The sequence below is a fragment of the Athene cunicularia genome, assembly GCF_003259725.1.
Source record: "Athene cunicularia isolate RWA chromosome 3 unlocalized genomic scaffold, athCun1 chr3_part1, whole genome shotgun sequence".
NCBI lineage: Eukaryota > Metazoa > Chordata > Aves > Strigiformes > Strigidae > Athene > Athene cunicularia.
This window is the reverse complement of record NW_020799097.1, coordinates 8,054,177-8,070,590: the sequence shown is the minus strand read 5'-3', so window position 1 is coordinate 8,070,590 and position 16,414 is coordinate 8,054,177. Positions and strand designations below refer to the sequence as shown.

At 38.9% G+C, this 16,414-nt stretch overlaps 1 protein-coding gene across 1 annotated transcript in view; it reads left to right on the top strand.

Annotated features, from left to right (window-relative positions):
* KLHL29 (kelch like family member 29) overlaps positions 1-16,414 on the top strand; it is a 356,805-nt gene that overhangs the window by 279,772 nt on the left and 60,619 nt on the right. The window contains exon 7 of the mRNA XM_026844878.1: positions 2,385-2,523. Coding sequence (XP_026700679.1) covers positions 2,385-2,523 — 139 coding nt within the window. The remainder of the gene's footprint in view (positions 1-2,384; positions 2,524-16,414) is intronic.

The following is a 16,414-nucleotide window of genomic DNA, read 5'->3' as shown; positions in this document are numbered from 1 at the left end:
GTCTTGAAAGGCTTCTGCAAAGAAGATGGTAAAGGGCTGCCACAGATACTAGAGAACAGGATCTTGAATAGGAACTTGGGAAAGTGCAAATGGAGATGGAGGACAGTAGTTGGGCAAATTTGAAAAGGGGATGACAGAAAACAAAAGTGAAATTAAGTAGGGGATAAGAGAGAATCAGAAAGTTTAGAGGGAAAAGTAACTGTCTTTAAGACAGAAAATTGGTCAGGAGGAAAACGTAGTTGCTTTGAGTGAAATTGGGAAAATGGACCAAGACTGAAAAATAAAGTCATTCATATGTAAAAAGTGACAGAAAAATCTCCTCCAAAAATATGCAGCTAAGAAAGCACCTGGTGTTGTTCCTGTGAAACCACAGACCTTAGTCACTTTGACCCTAAAACAGGTATAACACCCTTTGTGTCCTAAACATCCTTGGTCTTTAACTGAGGCCTGAAGTGTTCATGGTTAAGTCAGGCTTTAGGCACCACACTTCCAGCCAAAGCCGGCAACTTTCCTGCAGTAGAGTAAACATGCAGTTCCTCTTTTAAATTCTGCTTGAAATGTATCATTGTAGTTTAGCTCAGATGAATTTGTTAAAAACAATCCCTCCTATAGCACCCACAGGACAGAGTGGTTTATTTTCCCCTATTATAGATCTGACACAAGCCTGCTGTTATTTCTGTGCCCTCTCTAATGATCTGCTTGCTCTCTGGAGAGCACTGACCCATTTCAGCACAGAATAATTAGCCTTTCAGACACTACTGTGTTTCCATTAAATAGACATAAATGTGCAAGGTGACATTTATTTACTTAGGCCTGAAAAATGTGCACCACAGATGTTGGGGCTTGGGAGAACTTCAGTTTCTTTTCACACAACAGTTGCATATTTGCATGCTTTCATGTTGTTTAAGCACTAGTGCTGCCCCGAAATGATTCCTGTTTAGTTCCACTGGGGACGCAGGAGAACACAAGCATCATTTGGGTCTTCATTTCACCATAAGGCCCTTCGGCAGTGCTTTGGCAGCCTGGCGCCTGAGCCAAATAGTGGTATTAAATGTGGTGATAGTTACATGCTCTTCAGGTCCCTTTTACTTTGTGTACAGAGGGACACCATGTAAAGAACTGCTGTTGATTTACAAAGCTGTCTGAAGAGGAATGTGTTCAGGGTGTTACACAAAAAAATGAGAACCTTGACCTATTGCAAACATAAAATAAAACCAAAATCCTTTAGTATTTAAAATCAACTCTTCTATCATCTTGATCACTGGCTTCTGAACCACCAGACTATTGCCCAGGTGAAAAGTATATTATTCATCTTGATAGCCACTTTGGTCTGCAGAGTTGGAGGGAAGTCTTACCCTTAAAAGTCCAGCCAGCATATAAAACATGTAGGTTGTTTAGTAGTTCGCATCCACACATGAAGACATGGCATGCTATTATTTCATTCTGTTAGTACCAATAGGCTTCATAAAAGGAGGCATCATGCAAGGTAGGTGCTTTATTGCAGGATGGAAACACTTTCATAGGTTATTTTAATCATTATGATTCTTTCATGATGTGTGAAAGTTGATTGTTGCTGTAAATGAAGCCATTGAAGGCTAAAAAATAAAAATGCTGTGATGGTAAAAATCCTTGGAGTGCAAAAAATGGGAATTGCTATAAAAGGCAGTAATTTATTCTCTGCGTGAGATTATTTTTTATCATAAGGATGCTTTTAAGCTAATTCTGAAACATATACAATTGTAGTCTATATAGCTAAGGCATATAGCAAGATACATTGATAATTTGGCTAATTTCTTATGCACTGTAATTTATATATTATTTAGATGTACTATTTTATTATGTTAACAGAGGCTTAACACATTTTTACTATGTTAAGGATAAGTTATTTTTGCAGGTCTTGTGGTTTTATTATTTTGACCCATATCCAGTTCATACTGCATCATAATACCATATTTTTACTAATATTATTCTAGTATGTTCAAAACTTATTTGCATTTGGATAGAAATTCATTAGCTCTTGATTTTTATTATAACAAATTATTTTAACTTTTCTGTGATAATGCATTCTCTGTGTTTCTGATTTGCTGATGCTGAAATATTTTGTTTTCATTTTTAACCCTTCCAAATTTAGGGTTGTTTTTTCTTTTTTTTTCTGTGTATATATATTTCAGTTGTTTAGACCTACTGGTTCCTGCTTTTTTCTTTTTTCTTTTTTTAATATGTTATGTTCGTAACTTCTGTCTGTGTTGAGCCAATCTTACCAACAAAAATATCAGTTGTTTCCTGTTTCTCTACTTCTTTACAAAAAAAAATGAAAAGTAAAAAGTAAAAATAAAAAACTCTTAATGGGATCCCTGGCACTGTCTGTCTTCTCTGTTCTGCAGAAATGTTGAAGGAGTTGAACCAGCAACGCAGAGCGAAAGAGTTTACAGACCTGAAAATTATTGTTGAAGGCAAAGAGTTTGAAGTCCACCAAAATGTTCTAGCTTCCTGCAGCTTGTATTTCAAGGACCTGATTAAAAGGTTTGCCTTCCTTCCAGCTGTGATCTGCTCTGTTCTTTTGTAGGGCGCATTTGTGTCGCTTTTTTTTCCTCCCCTCTCTTGCAGGTTTATGAAGATTGAATCTCCTGTCACAGAGCCAGTAGCCATTCTTTCCACCTCCTCTGAATGTATTTCCAAAGTGAGACTCAGACCCATTTGTTACACATCTGACTCGTACAGTGTAATTATTTCTGATGAGTAGAGGCTGGTTTTGGCCGAAGAAGGTGTTCCACCACTGAGAGATCTAAGATTTAAACTCAGCTGCTAATGGTGATTCAGACCACAACTAAAAACTATTGCTGTCAATGTTTTAAAGGGACTCTGTCACATATGACAAAAGTCTGTCCTTCGGGCTACAATAAGCCATCAGCATTCTGGTGAACGATGCTGAGACGTCGTGCTAATAAAGCATTTTGAGGATTGTAATCCCTTCACCCTGAAATCTTTGTTACATGCTTTTGTGTGGCTTTTATGGGCAAAGGGATTGATATTTTTATTATTTGGGGACTTTTAAAAGAAAAGACAACTGATTAATTTCTCTAGAAAAGATTGGAAATAAGACGATTTTCTGGTCAAAATATAGCTCAGTCTGCATGTTAGACTAAGGGTAGTTTTTTCCTACAAACACTCTAGCTTAGGGTAGGTACAATATGTACATTTTCTAAACATTATGTCTCCGCCTTCGCATTTTCCCCCCTCTGTTTCTAGCTGATTGATTCTAAACAGTGCATGATAATCTTTTTTTTCCATTACATTGATTTTTCAATTTGTATGCTTCATATACTTGCATAGGAATAAATTGGTACTCTTGTATTATTAGTAAGTTAGAGTAGCAAGTAGGGAGAAAAAAAACATGAGGATAACTTTCATTTTTCTCTCAATCATCAGCAAATTAATGCAGCTGCTGATTTTGCCTTGCAGTATTTTCCTGAGCAGACTGAGCCTGGACTGTGCTAAAAAATGGGATTAAAGAACATTTTGCTTGCTTCCAATCCTGTATTTAAATTTTGCCAACTAACACAATAGTGACTGTATTTTATTTCAGGATGGCATATTGGCTGGTATCTCCTTTCAGTGTATTATGTCCTTTTGCACAAAGCTGGTTTTATAATTATGGATATATATTACATTTCTATGATATAACTGTGCTGACTGCCTTATCAATTATTCATAAAAAATATGTTGGCCTGGGAAGCGTGTCTTTTCCCCTCTGTAAATCTAATGATTGCTAGCTGTAGCTATGCCAGATCTCTCCTGTCCTTTCTCTTCTGTCTGCTCATTATCATTTAATTGTTAAGGCTACAGTATATGCTTTTTAGGGTGATAAGGAGTAGAGTCTACAGGGAAGGAAGAATCTTAGAATCAGTTTACAGAAATCCAATAACTGACTGGCCAAAGACTGTCATTTGGATTTTGCTGCGAAGACATCTGCCTGTGTGCAGAAGTCACCAGGCAGCATCTATTTCTAGAACACTGAGGAATCTTGCTACTTTATTATTTAGTTATCAAATGGAGATATACTTTAGATTGATCACTGCCCTGGTATGAACTCATTTAAAAAACAAACCCAAACTTTTTTAATGCTCTGAAAAGAGACTATGAAAGCAAAACCCTAGATTTCAGCATTTATTGTCTTTCAGCTGCTCACATAAGGCTCACATGCATTATAAGAAAAAAATAGTGCAAGTTTTAGCCCATTTGCCTACCTCACCACTCTTTGCCTTCTTTCACATCATCATCAGCAATAAATATTCCAGAGGTCAATTTATGTCCACAGTCACGTCTCTTTATCCCAGTTGTCTTCCATATATAACTTCAGTTGCACACATGTAACCTTGATGAAGGCTAATGGAGTTGCACAGGTGTATCCAAGGCAAAACCACCTTTATTACTGATGATGATGCCTGAATAAGGAAAAATCCAGCTTGATGTCTAGTTGAGTTTGCAAAACTGTCAAGTGTGAAAAATAAATATTCACCTGTAAACTGAGCAAATGTGTCTTTGCAAGACAATAAACTCAGGACTGTGGGGTGGAATTTCTAAAGACTTGCTTTTTAGAGGATACTTGCAGTGTAAAGTCTTATTCATTTTAGAAACCCCATGAAGTCAACGAAAGTCAAGGACTCAAGTTGTAAGAGGCACTCAGTATTTTGTAGGATCATGCCCTTAATAATACAGAACCATTATAGTTCACAGAGTCAGTATGTTTATAAATATGTCTAGAATCCTGTCCTCATATTTGTTAGCAATTCATTTGCAATTTGAGACAGTACTTAAAGCTTTATGTGATTAATATTGCACTCTTAATATTGTTAGCAATTCATAGCAATTTGAGACAGTACGTAAAGCTTTATGTGATTAATATTGCACTCTTCATGTTATTATAGAAATCAAACAGAGAAATGGCAGTTTTTCTTAAAGAATAAAAGAGATCTCTTCATATTAAATATAATACAAAGGTTATTTCAATCAGTTCATTATAAGGTTAAACTAATGCCATTGCAACAGAAGGTACCCATGGGTCACCAGAAATATCACTGAGAAGATGATCTATTCATGAAGGTGCTATGTGCATCCATATAAACATGCAGAAAAATGATCTTTCAGAGTATTTACTTCAGCTATTCTTTACCACAGGCTAGTTATTGTTAACCTCATGTTCTGTCATTGATTCCACTGTGTGTTGGAGTTGGTATCTGATGGTAGAATAGCAAGTAGTGTCTCAAAAGAATAAAAGGGAAATGTTCAAAACCAAGTAAGATTAATTATCCCTTATTCAAAAAAACCCAAATCATAGACAAAAAGCATAATAAAACTAGACTTATTGCCCATCTTAAATAAGGCTATTTCATGAGTCATAGCAGGGAAAAAAATGTTGTTTTTATTGCACTGTAGTGAAAACATGATAGCCATGTTTGATTGACCAGTTCTGAAGTTATTTATTATTTTAAAAAAAATTGGTAATAAAAGCGCCTTTTGAAACCCAATTATTTTCTCAGAAAATGGTTAATCCTGCAATGTGCTGAGCATTCTGGTCCATCTAGAAAAGTTCTTGTTCCATGTGATTTAACCTCTAAATATATGAGCATGACCATTTTCAGGTTGGGTTAGTCCAGTCCTGAGCCTAAACTCAGCACTGTACCAAGCACTATGCTCTTGGAAGTCTGTTAACCAGTCCCCATCAAGAGTTGCCCAACATTCTAGCCTAAACCAGGACTCAACATTAATCTCCCTCCCAACAGCAGCTGACCATAAAAAACAATTTTAGTCCTTTTCACTGCAAAATCGTTTGAAAAGGATTAGGTGTATTCGGAACAGCAGGTGTGAAGTGTTCCTGATGTCTGTTCCAGTTCACTGTGCCCATGAAGGGAGAAAAGTGAGGTGCAGGGGAAGGATGGGGATGTGTTAAGATGGGTACGTGCCCAACACTGATCCCACTGGTCCCAGTAGGACATATTGCAATAACCTCAGGGGTTCTGGAGCTATAGTTGACAAACTCAGGACCGATTTTATACAATATTAAACATAATTGGAGTTTGCTAGGTTTCCTTAAGTTCTCTTCATAAAACCATCTTTGAAGTACATTTTTATGAGGGGGTGAATATTTGAGCCTACATTATGACAGGTATGAGGTTGAGTACTTGGCCTTACTGCTTGCTCCTTCAAGCATAGAGCCTACAGAGGAGTTGATATACTTTATCTGCACTTACGGAAATCATGTGGTTTGTCAGCTTCTTCAAACTGTGACCCATACAAGATTACTTAGGTATAGGACTGCAGGAGAAAATGGATTATAAATAGCAGCTAGAATAGGGTTCTGTCCCCTAAATGCCATCTTGGGTATTTTGAGTGCACCACCAGCCACAGTTGCTTCCAAGCTGCCCGACTTTGGCCTCTAATTTGCACCTATATTTTAGTAATCAGCCTTCCCAAAACAAGGGCCTAATTTATGGTACAGACAATGATGAGAAACACCTTCAAGGCTTCCAGAAGGAGCTGCTTCTCCTAATTCAGGTACCTATGTGCAGGCAGGTAGGAGAACCCTCTGGAGCAATGAGAGGTGCTTGTCTCTCGCAGTTAGTCAACCAACATTAAGGCCCAAGGTTGGCATCTAAGGCACCTTTAGTCTAACCTCACCTTCTAGACTACTGCTATAGTCTGCAGAAGGGGAGACTGACCTCTCCAAGAGGCAAGTCCTCTCACCATAAAATAGGTGTCTAAGATAGGAGGTGAAGGAGGAGGCTATCCCTCTCTACTATTAAAAACAGAGACAAGGTGATTTGCTTAGACTATAAATTATGGTCGGTGTTACATTGCTTTCTTCAGGTCCAGCCTAAGCTGGTTATCTAGGCTTCCTCTGCAGCCGTGAGGGAAGACAGGAATATCTGTAGGGTGATTCATCCCACCTTATGATAAATAGCATGAATTGTCTTCTGGAAGTGTTCATTTTTCATTGCCCAGAGAGAAAAGCCAGTCACCCAGCCTGTATTGTAGTTGGCTTAAAGTACATGAATGATTCCTTCCAGAAACTAATGTTAATGTCACATACATATGCTTAAATATGTACACAGAAAGAAAAAAAAACAGATCAGAATCCATTAGAAAAAAAAAAAATCTCCAAAATGCCCCTCTCACAGAGCACAGATTTTCTTATTTAAACCATTCTTCATTTGGGGGAAGAGAGAAATGTGCTCTATTTCTTTGTATCTCCCATAGAAGAAATGGTGGAAGATGTGTGTGTTCAGGGAGGAAGGAAGGGAGGAAGGGGTGGAAAATCCCATGAAGAGGCATAATTTTTTTCCAGCTGTATTTGAGATAGACAAATATAGCTGCTGGGTAAATGGAATGTCTGATATTTCTGTAACAGAGTTTCACCGGAACATTTTAATTTGCTGCTTTCTTCTTCTCAACCCAGCCCAAAGTGCTGGAATCTCTACCATATATGACATTAATAATCAGAAGCATTTAACATAAATGTCTCGGCCGAAATACTGCCTTTTATAAGCAGACAGTTTTATTTCAGTGGTCACTTACTAAAGATACACAGATCCTTTATCTTTTCAAGATTTGTTTTTAATGATGCTTTCTAATCTTGAAGTCATCCCGGTTGCCCGATCCCACTTGCACAGAGCAGTAAGTCACATACACAAAGAGATTCGATCAGAAGAAGCAAGCATTTTTGATGCAGTGTAATCTGGCAACGTTATGTTCATCATTCTTTTTGTAAGGAGCAGAGCCAGTGACTTCATGGCCAAATTGCTTTTCCACAATACCTTGACTCTTTTTGCAAGTGTTCAGATTTTTCTTTTTTCTCTCCTAAAATACGGTTGTATATACTCTCTGAGGGCTTGAAGGCAGGGCAGGAGGGCAGGAGAAGTAAAGCATTTAGGGCGAGATGACCAAATTTCTTTTGCTTTACACCTATACTGAAGACAGAGATGTCATTCTGCATTTTACACCATTGTGTGGAAAGGCAGCATTTGGATGCAAGACAGAGAAACCTGCCACTATCCATCTGAAACAGTCTGACAAAACTGCAGAAGCATTAAGGTGTCTGGAAAACAGACTGTCTGGTTTGTGTTTACGTTGTAAAAAGCCCAAAATGAGAAATAGCAGATGAAAGAAAAATCTACTCTTAGTGACCCCTCCGTGTTTTCCCGCTTATTAAGAACCATGCTTTTAACTCCGGGAGAGAAGCAGGCAGCATTTCTACATCTGCATGCTTCAGCTCCATTGTAGAACAGAATGAATGTGGAAACAAATTATAACATTTCTTTGAAAACAGAGAAATAGGAAGTTAAAAATATCATGTTTGTTTCAGGTGCCAGGAGAGGTATATTGTGCCTAGACATACAGCACCAGTGGTTTCTGTTAAACCACTTAAGGGAATCTATGAGAGTGAGAGGTTCATGGGACTATAAAATATTCTTCACCCTTTACTGCCAGGGTGCAGGTGTAAATTATGTCATTTTTGCCTTAAACAAGGGACTGATAATTGCTGTGTGTTGGGCACAAAGTCTTGGCACGGGAAACAGCTTTCTGCTTTCGGTGGCCCATTTCCGTGAGCGCGCTTCACTTGCTCTGCCTGCCCGAGCAGCCGCACTCCCACCCGCCTGTCTTAGCTGCCTGCTGGGTTTCAAATCTTGCAGCTGCCAGGCCTTGGAAAACATGTTTTCATCAAGCAAAAATGTATGGTCTTCTACATAAATGAAATTCGGCTTACAAATATTCAGTGGTGTTTCTGGGCTGCCACGCTAAGGAACTGCCACAAAAGCCATAGCAGGCATTGCAGCCCGGCTATTTCTAGCGTGGGGAGCGTGGCCATGGATTAGAAGGGTGAGTGGCTTGGGCTGGATGCTGGTCTGAAAGGAGGGACACATTGATGTGCCCTGCTCTGAAGAGAAACCGTGGTAAGGAGGACAGAAATGCTCCTTTTCAAGCCTTGAGGTGCAGCACAGAAATCAAGCTTCTGCCTCGTAATGGCTGCAGCTTGCAGAGGCACCGAGCAGAATCACTTAACCTCGCGCTCCACTCTCTCATTGACAGCATCTCTATTTACTGTAGTTTGGGCTTCTCGCTCACATAATTTCTAGACACAACTACAAATCCTACAAATCTTATCCAAGGAATGACAGACTAATCACCCCTCTTGCTCTGGCTAGACCTATCTGCAAGCCATGCGGCTGTCATACAAGCACTCATAAGATGCCGGTGCGGGTGACCTACCTATATTTATTTACATCTCACAGCCTTGTCTAGGCTCAACTGTGTTGAAATTTAGGGGTGAAAGGGAACAGTTATCTAACAAGGTGCAGTTCAAGCTAAATGGATCAAAGACAACGAAAAACTTCCACAGCATAGAAACGGGAGCTGTGTTCTTGAAAGCTGTCATTTTTGGGCCATTTCCAAAAGCCAGGCTTGCCCTAAAACACGGGTAATCAAATTTCCGACTCCAGCATGCTCACAGGTAGCTCCAGGGATCAGCAGTTCACTTCCTTTCATTTAAATCATCAAGGATTAGCCACTGCTGGATTGGAATAATGAATGTGAATTAACATGACCAGGTTATGATCATATCAGATCACGATCCCTCTTTTTGCTTGCATAGCACTAAGCTTCAGTGGAGAAAATACTCCGAGCAGTTCTGGAGGGTGGTGTGGGCAGGGATTGACGGGGTGAGAAGAGCTACCTGCCCTGTCCCACATATACTGTGGCCGTAGATGATGCGATGTATTAACTTTCACTGATGTCCAGAGAACAGGTTGGCTTTACATATACTGTAGAAAAGCACTAGCAACACCCTGTAGCTGAGCAAGAAAGAAACAGTGCTGACAGAATTAATTCTAATTACTGAAATGCTGATTGGGATCTTTGGGCACTACCATAATCATAGTAGTCGTAATAAATAATAATTGTGGTTATCATTATTTTATTATTATTTTCCCTCTAGACATTACAATGATGAGAAAAAGCCTTGGATAGACTTACCTAGATAATTACTTGTATAAATTTCACCACATTCCTAAGAAACAGATTTATTAGCTGCATAATGCCAGCTCTCTGCTAAGCTGGTTTTTGATGGTGTAATAAATATCATTAAAATAAATCAGATAGGAGTTGGTTAAGGGGGTGAGCTTTAACTTTGATGAGAATAAATTTTTTATTCTGTCATTTTATTTTTAATCTTCCTTCCTATATAATCCACCAAAACCTGCTTGCATCTTTTATTTACTTTTATCAAATAGTATTCCTCACCCCAGGCGATTTTGCCACATATTTGCTGAATTAGGCTGCCAGAGATACTTGCAAACAAGTTAGATCCCACGCTGTTAGTAAGTTGGCCCAGTTTTTTTACTTCTCCAATAGTACCTTGTGAGATTCAGTTTATTCTCAGCCCCTAGCAAAAGTCTAGGTCATGAAATGCTGTTCTTCCAAGGGCACTTGCTATTCACTTCTTCATTCACTTGCTAGTCGTTTAAGCCAGCATCTTCAAACTCGTCATCTTCTTTCTTAAATCTCAGCAGGGAGGCAGATTTGTGCCTCTGACTGTGATCTCCGACACTATAGCGTTACAGACTGCCACTGATCCCGCGCCTTTAGAAACGGTCTTGACCGAGCAATTAGATTGTGTTCCGTTAGTGAATAGCATTAAGGCTATATAGGAGACGTGGTTCTTTTGTTTGTTTTATTTTATTCTGGCCATGTTGTCTGTGAACAAAAGCATTTGCTGTTAATCCCATTGCTCGTTTTGGTTTGTAATGATCATTTCTGTGATGGTGATTTAGCAGGAGCTGCTAGTGCATGCCCAAGCTCACAGACATTAATTTTCCTGATTTTCTTCTGATAGAGAAGGTGCAAACTGGCAGCATTTGACCCTAATAAATTACACTAGTCTTGCCAGATTTTGTTTGCCTGGAACAAGGAATGCTCTTTGTATCAACATCCTGGTAAAAAGTGAGCAAATGGATTTGTTGGCCAGGTAAATTTTCATGACAAATTTGAGAGCCTGTGTTTAAACAATGTAATTTATTTAATCTTGTGATTCTACTAGTTCTTTATCGTAATCATACAATAGCACCATTACAGTATATATTTTCTTCTCTCATGAGACAGATGGATAGTGGCTGAGGCTCAAAGATAATATTTATCTACAAGATAGTATAATGAAGGTAGAGATTTGCAAGTTAATACATTTTGAGCTGATAAAATAATTCCAAAGGAGAAGTGATGTTAGGGTGTAATTTATTTTTTATAAAATCCTATGTAATAGAACATTCAGTGCCTTATGACATACATACTGCAATGATGTTGCTCTATAAATGTCCCTTCCTGTCATCATTTACATGATTGATTACCTTGCAGCTGCATAAGCTTGAATAACTCAGTAAATAACCTGTTACCTCAGTATGCACATGCATCTTGGTGCATGTGTCATGGAAATGTGTGTTGGTATGTTTAGGCATCTATGCTTTTATACCTCATGAGCATGTAATTATGATAAATCAAGCTCTTCAGTACGAAATACAACTTTCCATGTAGAGTGCTGTGTCTCTTCTGTTCATAGCTGAAGGTTGGCTATAATATAACAAAGTTTCTTTGCTGCTTCTCCCGAGATAAATAGATATGTGGGGTTTGAACCATTAATAACTCTGAAGATGATGAAAAGTCAAACAGTGGACAGTTAAGATGCAGCAACATTACACTCTCTTCTTTGCCTGGAGTTTCAGTGCTTTAAGGACTATGTTCCACAGTAAACAACACATTCAGTCTAAATTGTATAGACTTGAACTGGAGTTTCTAATGAGCACATAGCTAACAGACTCTTAAGCCTCACGAGAAGTTGCCTCTCCTAGTCTGAAATCCTTTCTTTGGTAATCAAAATAATATGACAGAGATAAAAAGAAGTAGTTTCTCTTCATTTAAGTGCATCATCTTACATGAAAATATTGGTCTTCCTGTTTTCTGGAGACCAAAACAGTGTCCAGGAAAAAAACATTTTTTTTAAAAAATGTGTGTGTGTGTGTCTGTCTGTCTGTCTGTCTGTCCTATCTAACTGGGTAGCAAATATTTTACCCTAGTAGAATGGGAACACAGTTCATGTATGATAAACATTTATGTTCCTAATTATGAAAGCAAGCCAGCAAGATTGGCATGTCGAGCTGATGGGGCAGATCCTGGGGGGGCACGAGGTGGAGAGGCCAGCAGGCAGTGGCTGGTGGGACAGGCCATTGCTTTGGTCTATACAAGGAGAGACCAACCCCAAAATATGGGCTTCAGATGCCTCAGTCCAGGCAGAGCTGGAGCTCCTGCCAGCATGCAGGTAGTGCTGTAGCATCCCATTAGATCAAACATGTGCTTTTAGTGGAGGGTGTTCAGATTCCTGACTTGTATGAGATCCTGAGCAATAGATAAAGATAGCAATCTTTTTTTACTGCAGTACAGAATCAGTGTGTATTCCTATTTCTTAAAAATAAATTCTGAGTGTAATATGAAGAAAATTGAGGCTATATTATGGAGCTAGCTCTTTGCCATTGTCTCCTGTAGGGAGAAGCAGGTAATGCTGATCGGCTCTCTGTTCACACGAAGTGATGGACCTTGGAGAGGCAGAAAGAAAAAGATACACACCAAGTCCCATGTGTCTGGTGAAAGATCACAAATGATAATTCTGAATGTGTCTTTATTTTAAAAGATAATCATTTTTTTCAGTACCCTTTTGGAGCACAAAGCTAAAATATATGTCATACCTTTGAGTCTACGGCACAGTGAGTCATATGGCTTTGAATGTAAATAGGTGTCACAAACTCTGTCAGTCCTCCTGTTCCCAACCAGGCAGCCTGGGAGGAAGCTGAACCAACTGTTCCTAGGCAGTAATGTACATTTACATAAAATGTTTCACATTTTTCATGTTTATTTCGTGCAGATGGCTCCATTTTGAACATCCAGAATTTGTTTTGACTTTGTGACTATAGCTTGTAAACAGAGAGTTGGCTGGCATCTGTACCGGGTATAGGTAGCTTTTCATATTTGATCTAAAATTGAGTGAGGCTGTAGCCAAACCATTAGTCAGTCAGAATAATGTTGCAAGCTGGTTAAAGGCAGCATATCCAAACCATGAGGGAAGCCTGAATTAGAGGCAGTAGCGCTGTCCGTAAATTGACAAATTGATGCGCTAGCAGTGTTTCACCTACACAGCTACTTTATCCAGACTCTAAATGCAGCTTCGCAAATCAAGGCATCTCACTATTAAATGTTTTGAACTGAATCACACAGACATTCTGTTACATAAAAGCGTTGATACAAATAATGCAGGGAAAATGCATAGATATACATATATTTATAACTCAAGATGCAGAAAACTCGGTTGCATCGCTATTAAGCATGAAAACACTAGTGCTGATTCTTGTCCGCATGTATTACATGTATGGAAATTATTTTCAAGGACAAATGAATACCAATAATGTAAAGTTGTCTACTTCTCCTTTTGTCAGTTCCACTTCTAAATCTTGCAGATGAGGTTTTAGGGTTATTTTTCCTGCTATCAGATCGAAAGATTTTAGCTCTTTTCTATATATTAGTTAACAGAAAGTGACACTGATTTTGATTTGTTATTTGAGAGTGTAGTCAAGCCATCTTTTACTTTAAAAGGTTCCCTGTGCCTTTGTCTTCTCTAGTTTAAGTAATTAAGTTGAAGGATAAGTAGCCAGAGTATATTCAGACTTTGGCTTTATGTTGTTAGACCTAATTATTCCAGACAATACAAAATACTTTTCAGTAACTCTCCCCTTACCCATTCCAAGTGTATCTGTGCTTCCTGCTTATCTGCGGGTTCAGTTCTGCTTGCACATTGCTCAGGTCTGTCACCTTGCTGGAGAAATACATGATTTGTAAATCTGAAAGAATTCCCCAACAGCTACCATAAAATTAAGCTGTTAAAGAGCTCTTGGAGCTTGTTTATATGTAGACCTAAACAAACCTCTTTGCTGTTTAGCTCAAGATAAATCTTTTAAAAAGTCCTGTTCTAAATCACTTCCCGATTTTAATGAGTTTATATATCAGCCTTTGCCAGATTTTTACTGTAGCAATTCTCCAAGATTACAGCCATGATAAAGTAAGGACTAAAATTGTTTATTATATATTATTCTTCAGAAGCAAAACTTTTTCCCCCAGAGGCTGTTGGGAGAGCTATTGATTTTCTGCCACAATGTGAAATGTGTGACCTTTATAATATGAGCAATGATTACAAGGCCAATAAAATGACATCATTCTGTTTAAACTTTAGAGTTCGCAGGGCAAATAGCAAAATGTACCACATTAATGATGTCCATGGACGATAAGTGCACATTGCCTGGCTTCAAGTGAGACTGAAACATGAAGCAGGCAGGCTCTTCATCCCCAGAAAACCCCGTATTTGTGCCAAGAGTGGGGGAGCAGGAGTGTTTGTACCAGGTAGACTGTGTCTTTTCCCAGCTCTTAAGGCAAAAGGAAGTGCTTTTCTGAGAGCAGACTTTTCTAAATGTTTGCATCTATTGATGCCACTGACAAAACTCCTCCTGATGTGATACAGGATGAGCTATTTGGGGCACAGCTATATACATTTGTACAGATTTTCCCCAGATCACTGCATTTGCATTTACAGGACTAAATTCTATTCTTGTGATACAGCTTTAGCCACTTCATTGCAGTTCCCCTAGAGTAGCTGAGAGAAGGTTCCATCCCAAATAGATGAAGTATAACTGCACAGAGCATATTGATGTTCTAATACACATGAAAACAAGGAACACAGAAAGCTTTAGTCAGGCTTGAAGGGGGATGCCACAACCTGATTCACTGAAATAATTTTAAGAATAAATCTACGGAGTTGCCCACTTCAGTCACATCAGTCTGTTTCCGCACATTATTTTCTTTTCTTCCTTCAAACACTCATTTTTGATCCATTAGGTCCTGCCTCAACCAATTCCCTGTCCATTCTCCAGCCCATACGAAGCCAGACCCCAAGCATGGAAACGAGCACAACAGTGCAACATATTTCAAAGCATCATGGAGGAAGGAATAGGGATAATTTTCTTTCCCATTTCTGGCTCATTGTGTAATATCAATAATCTCTGTAGCTTTGTATTATACTTGTCATAAGTGGCTCTAGTGATTGATTAAACACCTTAGCTTTTCTTTGACTTTTAATCAATTGCAGCACAGTTTATTGCTTGGTGTATTACAAAGTAAAAGAGATTATTACTTAATTATTCTGAAAAATAGCAGCATGCAGTTGTTGCTAACATCAGTGTGTGTCTACACTGACATTGGTGTCACGTCATCCTCTCCTTTGTACTTCCTCATCTATGCTCTGGAAGGCAGCATGTGATTCGTGCCGGCTCACGCACAGTCATTGCCGCAGCCATCGCCAGCGCAGTGCAATTAGTGGTGTTAAATAAATAATTGCTTACGGTGGGGCTTCCCACAGTGCGAAGAGCCTGATTCTGTCACTTGCTGGGTACTTCTAAATCCCACTTAAATTTTAGGCAACATCCTTATTAACCAGACCACATGAATGTGAACTTGTTGTCAGGTACAAACCGCTTCTGGAAACAATTCAGCAGGAATTACATCAGTACCAGGAGGCATTTTGATAGCCTAGGGTGCAGCACTGGATGTGTGTACAACTGGAGATAAATCAGATAGGGGGCATGTTATTGCTATGTGAGTGTGAGAAAGAAAAACAAATAACATTTTGTGACAACCTCTTGAGGATCTAGGAAATGGCAACTCTTCTGTTCTGACACCTGAGGTTTTCTGCCTTGAGTGCGAAATTGAATCCATATGCAAGAGTTCAGAAAGAATATTGTGGTGTGATAAAGCATAAGGATTCAGGGTAGCATACAGGGTAGTACATCTGTGCTTGTAGGGGTACCACAGGGATCGTGATCAGTATGTGTTCTTACCCATCTGCTTGTGCAATAGGATCTAACCCACCTGTATTCCCATGCAAAGGGAAAGACCAATATTAAGTATTGAAAAATTGGGGTTTAGTTCCTTGATTTGCCCCTGACTTTCTTTATAATCATAGGCCAGTGATTTTCTCTCCTTGTGCCTCAGTTTCCTTTTGTGAATAGGAGTAACTGTTGTTTACTACCTTAGAGAAGCATATGAAATTAAGGACTGCTAGCTGCTCCTCCATTGTGGCAATGGACACCATCTAAATACTTTCAGTAGAAAAATGAAATGTCTTTAAAGCTTTGATCCTGCACATTTTCATTTGAAATAAAGCTGAGCCCTTGGCTTGAACAGGGCTAGTCAATGGAAGACCCGTGTCAAAGCATCCACTGCAAGTTTTAAGCATTTCCCAAAAAGACTTCAGGGGTTATTTGGGTGGGTGGGG